A 9,541-nucleotide genomic window follows, 5' to 3' on the forward strand; every position below is an offset into this window, starting at 1 on the left:
ACGTGCGCGCAGATGACATGATGGCGCGGATACGAATGCCACTGCGAGAAATGGGGATCGCACCTTGAACGGCCTCCGAACGAGCTGCTCCAAACCGCAGGTCCGCTGGTAGTTACCTTCAAGTTGAACATAGCCTTCCGTCTTGAGGACCCCGGGATCTATCGCAAACGATACGTCCGGTCCTTATGAGGTACTGACAAAAAGTAAATCAGCAGCCAGGATGGCGGATAAAGATTCAAGACGTACCACGCTTTTCGGGCCTCGGGATTCTGCGCTCGATTGACGGATCGCCTTGAGCCGGGCTGTTTATCTGCGGGTTGTGCGATGCTGGACAGTCTCGCACCGGTTTAGGCTCGTTGACCTCGTAACCATCCATTGCGGCCTGGAGGGGTTAGAACCAGTCTGTTGCGACTATTTCCAGCATCGTAGGCAGCCAGGGATTGCGCGCTCTGAACAGTAATCAGGCCTGATCGCCAGTCTTCCCTAGGCAGACTTTGAAGAAGACTTCTTTGAGTGGGGGAGAGGACGTACCTAATCGCATGAAGACTCAAATCGGAATGACAATCTGAGCGGATAGGCATCAATCTGAGCGGCGTCGTGCGCTCTCGACAAATTTAACTCACTATACCCAGCATATACGCTGTTCATCCCGAAGACCGACACCTAGTACGAACGCCTTGGAGACCGGTCAGCTGTACGCGCCGATCATGGAGGTGCGGATGTACGCCGCCTTTTTGGTGTAAAGAGACGCAGTGGGGTTCGCCACCCCCGGGGTGAAGATTGGACAGATCATGACCATGAGCTGGACACTGGCATGTAGCGACCTCCATGCGACCTCTGTCTGTATACACTCGCCTTCGATTAGCAGGCTTCGTGGACAGAGCACACTCGCCGCACGTGTGAATCGTTGGGCCACCGTGGATGAAACGCATGCAGTCGGGAGAACAGGGCGTGGTTGATCGCTCGCGGCCTGCGTTGTGGTAGCGGGGGAGAGCGAGGTTAGGAAAGTCAAGCACTACGCTCGATCGTGCGTGGGGCTCGAAAAAGTCAGGCGGGATGCGTTCAGTCACAATATCTTGATGAATGCCGTTCTCCATGTCGACCCGCCGCCGGTCAGTCGATGCTACAAGTATGCACCTGACTTGTGTGACACGAAGTCTCGCGAGAGTAGTTAGTCGAATTGGCAGCGGATGGGCATGACAATACCGGGCGCGAGAAGAACAAAGATACGTGGATTAAGTCTGATGACGAGGCATGGTTCTGGATTCTTCAAATTGAGAGAACCATTATGTCGAGACCATCATAATCTAGCATCCTGGTGGGTAGTCAGGAGTGCGTGGCAGAGGCGGATCTCTTGAGCTTGAGGTCAGCGCTGTCCTGGACGGAAAGGCTACGTGAATGGTGACCGCTGGCCGTACGTATACGCGTCCCGTGGAAATAGGGTCACGGCGACGAGGAGAAGGGGCCCGGAAGTCTTCGGACCTCGCTGAGGCTCGCTGTCGTCGGTGGAAGTAAGTAAAGCGACGAGGAGGAGGAGGAGGAGGAGGAGGAGCGAGTGCGACGCGCCCAAGACGCGCTTCGGACAATTGTCGGAAGACGCCGAGAACTCTCAGCTGGCGGCTTCGATGTCGTGACTAAATGGAATACCCTCCTCCTCCTCCTCCTCGAGGCGACCTGGTGCAAGCTACGGTCTGCTACGGTTTCCACTAGGTTTAATGTACGACCCTCTCAAGACAACATCTAGCCCAAGAGTCGAGTCGCCCGTCCACTTCAACAAATCGCTCTCCACTGATTTCGGCAAGGATCGTGAAGTCCTCAAGTGTGAAACAAGGTTCTCTGCGCCGATTTGCGAGCTCCGTACGGCAGCACAGTACGCCGTGCAGAACATCGACGTCCAGTGATTCTGAGTGAAGACCTCGTCTCGCGGGGAACGATCTTGGGTTGTCTATGCAATCCTACTGGTGTACTGGCTATCGAAGCGATGCCACCCTCTGCAAGTCGCCCTACCCAACGGATAGTCTGCTTCAATATGCGGGTCGAACACTGGTCGACTTTTTGGCGGAGTTACATAAGCAGGTCGATCTCCGAAACGCGCGTGTAAATCTCGTCGCGCGACGCGTCTGGCGCGACCAGGGCGCGACGCGTTCCTCTGCACCTCCGAGTCTCCACTCTCTAGCTCTATGTACCGTAATTCTCTGTAATCAATGGAGAACCTTGCTTCGGAGCGGGTCACTTCACACTCCTTTACCAAATTCAGCTCACCCGAAGGCACCGCGTTCTGCCGCAACATCGCATCGAAACACTGCCTACCATGGGATCCTCACGACTACCAGCTCGAGGGCGTTTGCAAGGCTCTCGACGGCATCGACGTATTCGCCATCACTCCAACTGGATCGGGGAAGACGGGTTTTCTCCTGATTTACATGCTGGTAGCCCAGGCCATTGCAAAGGACCGAGAGCTGTGTCCGAAGGGGCTGCGGTCCCGCTTCAAGGCGGACCCGTGTATGGTGGTGGTCTGCCCCACGAAGTCGCTCGAACACGATATGGTGCGTCTCATTGTCTGCGCCTACGCATTGCTTCTCAAATACATCCAGGAGCCGAAGTTTAAGGCAGCTGGTCTTACGACAGTCGTCATCAATGCTGATACCACCCGGGCAGCTCAGGCTGCCAAGGTCGACCTCTGGTCGACCGCGCAATCCAAAACTGCAGTCATCCTGTTATCTCCCGAGCAGCTCACTAGCAGGCCGTTCCAACGACTCACATCCGACAAGACGTTCGCCGCCCGTATCATGGCGCTCAACGTCGACGAGGCGCATTTGCTATGCTTCTGGGGAACGCGGTTCCGAACTGCATTCCTGCACATCGGTCATGTACGAGTCCGGCTCCCGACGACACCTGTCCTGATTGCTCTAACGGCAACAATCTACGCGGGCTCGCAAATGGACATGGTGTGCCATTCCTTGGGCTTGCACACTGGCCAGTATCATCTCATCCGGCGTTCGAACGCACGCTATGACATACGGTGGCTCTTCCGTATAGCCCAGGCTGGGGCAAAGTCGAAGGAATTTACGGACCTCGATTGGACTATACAGACGAATCCTGGTCGCCGTGTCGTGGTCTTCTGCAAAACGATCGCACTATGCCATCGGGTGGCTAGTTATTTACGGGACGAAGCGACGAGCCTCCCCAACTGCAAGGATCGAATTCGCCCATTCACCTCCATGTGTGGTGACGATTATAACCGGAGGACACTCGCCCTTCTGCGCGATACGTCTGTAAGCGGCTTGCAGGTAACCGTCGGAACCGACACAATGGCATTTGGTCTCGACGGTGTAACAGACGACGTCGTCTCGTTTGGACACATCCCCGACGACCTCAACCTTATGCTGCAGCGAGCTGGACGTATTCGTGACGGACGAGGTCGGGATGCACGGGCGATCGTATACCTACCTCGCACAGCTGTTGAGCGGGCTACGATGGCTCTTGGGCTCGGCGGTTCGGTGGCGTCTCTGAGCAAGAAACGCAAGGCCAGCGCGTTGGACGAGTCGGATACCATCGACCCACTTGTTGCGCGGGTCATCCTAGCGAAGTGCAAGGTCGACGAAATCAATGCCATATACGAGAACCCAGAGAATGACGTACCGTGCACCTGTCGAACCTGTACATCTAGAGTCCCCCTGACGCGGCCCTCGCCGTGCAATTGCAGTGGTTGCCAACCAGAGAACCACAGCGAGGTCTGTGAGCAGAGCAAGGGCTCGACCGAAGGTCTTCAAGTTGGAGTGTTGCCAGATGGCGAGGCCAGAGCTCCGCCACGCGTCCAAAAACGAAGGCGAAAGGCCGGGGTGTGCTAAAGGTTACAAAGAAGATGCGCAAGCACGGGAACAAGGCACTTACGGAGTTGCGATGGGATGTATACGATGGCGCTGATGATGCCGACGTCACCGTGCCACCAATCCCGCGATGGTTCTCCCGAACCAGCTGATTGACAAGCTGTTCGACAATCTGTCGGTCATTGTCACGCACTCACAGCCCATTGAGGTGCTCAAAGCCCTTGTTCAAATGACCCCAAGGGACGTTCCGCGCGGGTGCCTGTGGACCAGCTTTGGCCAATCTTGAGGTCTCTTCATGGTGAGTTCACGCGGATCCAAGCCGAGACACGTCGCGTGGCAAACGAAAAACGAAGAGTAAATGCGCAGGCAAAGAGATTAGCAGTCTCAAATGCCGAGAATTCCGACAGCGAGAACACACCTGAAATTGCCATTCCGCCGATTCCTGATGCACCTGTGAGTGCTGGTGGTAGCTTCGAAAAGTCGACATGCAGCGCGGGACGGATCAAGATTCCAGGTGGTCGTTTTGAACATGTGTAACTCGGTGAGTACTTGCCATACATCATTGCTACTACCTACTCGTCATCGTCATCTGAGCCTGTGTCACCTTCCGCTTCGCCTTCCTCCGATGCTTCATCTTCGCAGCCTTCTTCGGTCTCGTCAACTTGCTCATCCTGCTCACCCAATAGGCGATCGATCTCCTCTGCTTGTACCTCGAAGACTTCAAACACGAGTTGCCCATGGTGCATGCATGCAGATGCTAGACTCTGCCGAACACCACCTTCATCTCCCGTCGCCTCCTCTTCATCCGAGTCGTCACTTTCCGACTCGGAGTCATGGTCACTTTCTGACTCAGAGTCATCGGAATCGTCCTTCGCTGCCAGTGACTCGGCGGATGCTGCGCCTCGTGGGGAAGTAGTTGTGTTGCTGGTTTGTTCGGCACTTGCAGGATGGAGGGCGTCAGAGGGTGTGGTCTTGGCGCCTGTAGGAACACGAACACTGCGAAGAAACATAGATTCAGCAATCCATTTCTTCATTTTCCCATCTTGCAACTTCTCGTAGCCTTTCCGGAAGTCGTCCACATCTCGTGCGACACCTGGGTACTCCCGACCACGTCGCCGCGAATGTAACTCGCAGTCCTGGTAGATCCCAGCGAGAATCTTGAACTCGGGCTGCTTTTGCGGAGTAGTGTGGCGGCCTGATCGGCGCTGGAGACCTACACCTCCCTTCAGATCGTTGAGCAAGGATGCGAAGTGGTGGAGATTGCGAGAGATGATGTGGCGTACGAAGTGATCGCCGTACTCGACGCCCTTCTTTTCAGCGACAGCCTCCAGCAGCCGGTTGAAATACTCTTGCATAAGATCGCCAGGCTGAAAGGAGCCTTCGTTGCCCGTGAGATTGACAACGAGATTGCTGAGAATGGCATGGCGCAGAGCAGGCGTACTCTCGAGTTCCAGATTGCATATCATTTCGAGAAGGTACGCTGTATATTTGGTATGTGTCGAACCAGCGAACGTGAAGACCATGACCTATTAAGTGATTAGCGAACATGAGCGGATGACCCACTACACGCAATGCGAGTGTAGTTATGATGCCAGTGGGTACTCACCTTCAAGGCCTCGTACACCCGCCCCACATCCCCTCACAAGTCGCATACACAAACTCCCGCAAGACGACGACATCGCGGATGAATGCATTGACTGCGCTAGGACACGATCACCCGCAAAGGGTGTCTCGGTCGTGTTTGCGGTGTCGGGGGCGCAGGCTGCTGGGGTTGTCGTGGATGGCGCAGGCTGCTGGTTGATCGTGGAGCCATCGTGGCGACTCCTCGGGTTCCTCTCGCTTTGGATCGTGGCGCCTTGTGCGGCTTGGGCCCGCTCGCAGTCGACGGCATGTCAGACAACGGTGAGACCCAGGTCGACCTATAGGTACGGTCTGCTCCCATGATGACGGTGACTTGCCAGACGCGTCACCGCTCAGTGCCGTATTCTGGTCACGATCCGACTGTTCATGCATCGCTCGCTCGTATCCACGACTAGTGGCATATGCACGATAGAGACGTAGGGCCACTTCCTCGAGCTGCTCCAGGCTCGGGATGCCATCCGGTGATTCAGCGAGCTGTGTGAAATACTCGAAGAGATTCGGTACATTCCAATAGACACTTGTGGTACATCACGTCAATCACAGGTCCATGTCACGTCGAGCGAGGCGAATAATCTCACCGGAAGCAATCAAGAATCCGAGCATCAAGCACGGTGAACAAGATCTCCATCCCATCTTTGTAGTCGACCTTGCTCAGGTTTGACGGCGTCTTCCGTCCGATCTTATTGGCACTGTGCCCAAGTGTTGACTCGTCTTTGCTGAGCAGGGGACCCCAATGTGTCGTGAACACCCGACATGCGTCAGTCCACCCGGTATGCCACAAGCCAGGATGGGCTCGACAATATCCAGGGACTCGACAGCGTTATCATCCTTCTCAAACCCGAGGTAATTCTTCAGCTGCAGCAGCTTCTCGTACGTCAGCCCATCCCCGCCAACGAGGATGAGCCGAGGATCACGACGGTCACTGGTCTGTCCGGCCTGAGCAGGAAGTCCATCATCGCGTCTTTCAGTTCGGTCGTGATGTTTCTTTCTTGCCACTGCTGGCGAGTGGATGGACCTTCGATTTGTGGATGGTACTTCTGCTTCACGCCTCGCGTCCGGAACAGATCCGAAACCTTGGTGGTGTACTGCGCAAGCTCTGGGATATGCTCAACGAGGACACGCAGAAAGTGGAAAGATCCCACTTCCTCGCGGTGCTTCCAGTCAATGAACCAGAGCAGCTCGTCCACTGTCAGATCCTTGCGCTTGTTCTCCTCGAGCAGCCGGTGTTTCTCGGTAAGATCGAATGCGCTGACCTCGTAGTCAACTCCCTCTACATATGTTGCTGCAAGACCGGAGATGAGCTGGCTCTGGCGTCCGAACTGCGCATCACCAGGTGAGGAATAATTCTGCACGTTATCGAGCCAGATGGTGCCAGCCGTCTCGGGGTCACTGCCATGGTCGCGCACGGCTTTGGCATCCTCGTCGGCGAATTTCTCGAGATAGCCATACAGGGTGTTGTAGGATGGCATGATGCCAAGCCGTGAGTTATAGTGAATGAGGTCGATGGGAGCAGACATGGCGAAGTGCAGAAGACCTGTCGCGGTCGGGAGCAGGTTTGCCCGATTCGTCCGAGAGAAGTTGAGCGATGTGACAGCGTGGAGGGCGACCTAGGAGAATCCGTACATCGGTGAGATCATTACCTTATCTGGGCTTCGAAGAAAGTAAACTGACCAATTGTGACGGCCTGTATTACGGCTCAGGGCCAAATTGGATTGTCTTCTTCTGTCACACTGCCACGACTCGGACGTGAACGCTCCGCGATGGCAAGGATGTAGGCCCATGTGAGTGGCTGATGTTCTTTCACGATATCCTCGACCTTTCCGACTGTTGCTGATCCAATATCAGCCCAAGTAATGTCCTCGATTTGTGGGCTATTGGCTGCACCAGCTGCGCCAGCCCGCCGCTTATACCTCATGGCATGCAATCCATTCTCGGCCTTGACCGCGGTGTTTGCCTCTGCGGTGAGTACCTTTAAGACCGTCTGTGCGGCCCAGCTAGTCAGCCCCGGGCGTACTGACTTGATGTCCTTCCAGTCCATCGTGGTCGAATACAGGAGGTCTGCTTCGTGTGCGAGGTCCTTTCCACGCTTTCGACCGTATGGATGGCGGAGCAAGATGTCCACGAGCATGGCTGGAGTGAAGTTGATGGCACCTGGGGCAGTACCCTGGAGGAAGTGCCGAACACACAGCACATGCCGCCTCGAGTTGCCGTGGACTGATTCTTTGACTCGTCCTCGAAGCGGAAGGCATAGTACAAGAACTCGCCAAATGACAATCCTGCGCCCTCGATAATTGCCGCAAAACAGATATCGAGCTTCTCACGAAGTGTGAGCTCTTCCGAAACTTTCTGTTTCTTCGTAGAGCGTCTCCCTTTCGACGGGCTGAGGGGAGTTCGCAGATCTTCATCGTCAGTATTGGGCTCTATGTTCTCCATCTCCGACGGCCGTCCTCGCTTGTGACTCGGTGTGCACGGAGTCGGCGACTCGTTTGGCCGTGGTACAGGGTAGTACACCGGCGGGGGAGTCCTTTGACCTGCAGCCAGCCTCGTGAATGGTGAGTAGGCAGCATGAATATCACTTTGAACCATTGCTGATGTTGTCGGTCCATAGAACATGGTATGGCCACTCGCATAGTGCATATACGATGGCGGCGGCGAGACCACAGTAGTACCAGTGGTAGTCTGAGTATCCCACTGATACCAGTCTTGCACCATGGCAGGCGAGGGATAGTGAGGCAGCGACGGATCGTAGTGTGGAGTTCCTGGGTTCATGGTGTCGCTGGTGTCTCGAGAGCAGGAGTAGGTGCAGAAATGCGCAATCTATTTCGTGGAATGGCCAGTACGGCTCATCCGTTACAGAGAGTCCGATTATATCTGAGATAGATCTAGAACCAGCCACCGGCACTCTCGCCGTGCCCTGCCGTAGCCACCGGCATTGTTCGGCTATCACAAAATGGGTCCTGGAGGAGTCGAGCGGTGTCGAGGGCGCGTATTGAAGCAGACCCATATACGACCGCCCTCCCCCACTCAATAAGGTCGTGTTTAGGGTCTGCCTACGGGAGACTACCCAACGGAGCATATGCCACGTCAGCGCGACTGCCAGTGTCAGTCAGCTAGACATTCCACTCATATAATAATACAGAGACTGCCTGCCCACCAGCAGGGTCATGACGATCAAGAAGAGGTTTGGCGACCGGGCGCATACGGTGTGTCAAGCGACGCCGTCGATTTCATATTATCTAGTGTCTCCCACTGGCACTGCCGTGACATAGGCATCTGGGGTATGGTTCCATGTCTTCTCCGTACTCCTCAATGATTCACGTCTCCTCCTCTGACTAGATTCGGATCAAACACCTCTCGTGTCTTTCATTTATGAGCTTTTCGTGACGCCACGCAAGACGGGCGATTCGGAGGGACGACGATCTTCATGCCGATCTTGAACACACCCGCGGCCTTGCCTCACCCACAGTCGTCGACGATCCAGGCGCGATCGTTCTCCGTGACCACACATCACGATGGTGCGCTCGCCGGCAGTCCGATCCACATACCCTTATGGAAAGCCAAAACCCCCTTGCATTCTGGTAGGCTACTGAGTGGCACTCTGTCGAACCACGACCTCTTTGACTCGAAGCCGAGAACGCTCTGTGTGTTTGTCAGACGTTCCCGCTGAGGCGAACAATTGCAGGACGTCCCTTGCAATGCCGCGTCCCGGGTGGCGAAAGCTCCACCCTCTGTGTGCATTGTCCATGAACGGGCACACCCCTGCCCGCGTTTGAGCCTCTCACCAGAGCTTAAATACCGCGCGTATAGCCCGTCCGTCTGTCTTCCGTATCTCAAGCAATGACCGTCCGCACGCTCAGAACGCGACTCCCGACTCCCGACGAACTAGTCACCATTCCTCTTAACCAGAACCTATCAACGGACTATGGGAGGCAGTTCACCATTCACTTCCCCCCTCAGTCCCACTATCGGCCTCGACCGGCGCTGCATGGGGTTCAATCGCGACACCTCCGTTCATCACTCGAACCACTGCGAAGAGCCCTTGTACGTATTCGGAGCGAGAGTCCTCAGTC

The 9,541-nt window shown here is 55.5% G+C and overlaps 3 protein-coding genes across 3 annotated transcripts; 1 reads left to right on the forward strand and 2 right to left on the reverse strand.

The window, feature by feature from the left end:
- Window positions 1–2,170: 2,170 nt before the first annotated feature.
- B0H18DRAFT_944684 (P-loop containing nucleoside triphosphate hydrolase protein) lies at window positions 2,171–3,908 on the forward strand. Its single transcript, XM_048041894.1, has 2 exons — window positions 2,171–2,546; window positions 2,595–3,908. Exons 1-2 carry the CDS (start codon window positions 2,205–2,207, stop codon window positions 3,849–3,851), a joined length of 1,599 nt encoding a protein of 532 aa, XP_047884989.1. The 5' UTR covers window positions 2,171–2,204; the 3' UTR covers window positions 3,852–3,908.
- Window positions 3,909–3,954: 46 nt separating this feature from the next.
- Window positions 3,955–7,078, reverse strand: B0H18DRAFT_1062212 (uncharacterized protein). Its single transcript, XM_048031129.1, has 9 exons — window positions 6,518–7,078; window positions 6,251–6,407; window positions 6,050–6,182; window positions 5,779–5,988; window positions 5,653–5,749; window positions 5,548–5,623; window positions 5,487–5,527; window positions 5,437–5,445; window positions 3,955–5,356 (listed from the first exon to the last, which is right to left on the reverse strand). The coding sequence occupies exons 1-9, from the start codon at window positions 6,986–6,988 to the stop codon at window positions 4,403–4,405; spliced, it is 2,148 nt and encodes a 715-aa protein (XP_047884990.1). The 5' UTR covers window positions 6,989–7,078; the 3' UTR covers window positions 3,955–4,402.
- An 83-nt stretch (window positions 7,079–7,161) lies between these two features.
- Window positions 7,162–8,279, reverse strand: B0H18DRAFT_1062215 (uncharacterized protein). The gene is made up of 5 exons (XM_048031130.1): window positions 8,055–8,279; window positions 7,699–8,013; window positions 7,486–7,669; window positions 7,297–7,440; window positions 7,162–7,268 (listed from the first exon to the last, which is right to left on the reverse strand). Exons 1-5 carry the CDS (start codon window positions 8,099–8,101, stop codon window positions 7,197–7,199), a joined length of 762 nt encoding a protein of 253 aa, XP_047884991.1. The 5' UTR covers window positions 8,102–8,279; the 3' UTR covers window positions 7,162–7,196.
- Window positions 8,280–9,541: the final 1,262 nt, after the last annotated feature.

The sequence above is a fragment of the Fomitopsis serialis genome, assembly GCF_022376445.1.
Source record: "Fomitopsis serialis strain Sig1Antser10 chromosome Unknown B0H18scaffold_328, whole genome shotgun sequence".
Lineage (NCBI taxonomy): Eukaryota > Fungi > Basidiomycota > Agaricomycetes > Polyporales > Fomitopsidaceae > Fomitopsis > Fomitopsis serialis.

Bases quoted from the DNA above. Each gene is read 5' to 3' on its own strand.
- B0H18DRAFT_944684 (XM_048041894.1), top strand. From the start codon at position 2,205: ATGGAGAACCTTGCTTCGGAGCGGGTCACTTCACACTCCTTTACCAAA. The intron at 2,547-2,594 runs GTGCGTCTCATT...AAATACATCCAG, and splicing joins AGTCGCTCGAACACGATATG to GAGCCGAAGTTTAAGGCAGC.
- B0H18DRAFT_1062212 (XM_048031129.1), bottom strand. From the start codon at position 6,988: ATGTCTGCTCCCATCGACCTCATTCACTATAACTCACGGCTTGGCATC. The intron at 6,408-6,517 runs GTGAAGCAGAAG...CTTCCTGCTCAG, and splicing joins ATCTGTTCCGGACGCGAGGC to GCCGGACAGACCAGTGACCG. The intron at 5,750-5,778 runs GTCATCATGGGA...CCGTACCTATAG, and splicing joins GACGCGTCTGGCAAGTCACC to GTCGACCTGGGTCTCACCGT.
- B0H18DRAFT_1062215 (XM_048031130.1), bottom strand. From the start codon at position 8,101: ATGCGAGTGGCCATACCATGTTCTATGGACCGACAACATCAGCAATG. The intron at 7,670-7,698 runs GTCAAAGAATCA...CGGCAACTCGAG, and splicing joins GCCTTCCGCTTCGAGGACGA to GCGGCATGTGCTGTGTGTTC. The intron at 7,441-7,485 runs GTACGCCCGGGG...ACGGTCTTAAAG, and splicing joins ACTGGAAGGACATCAAGTCA to GTACTCACCGCAGAGGCAAA.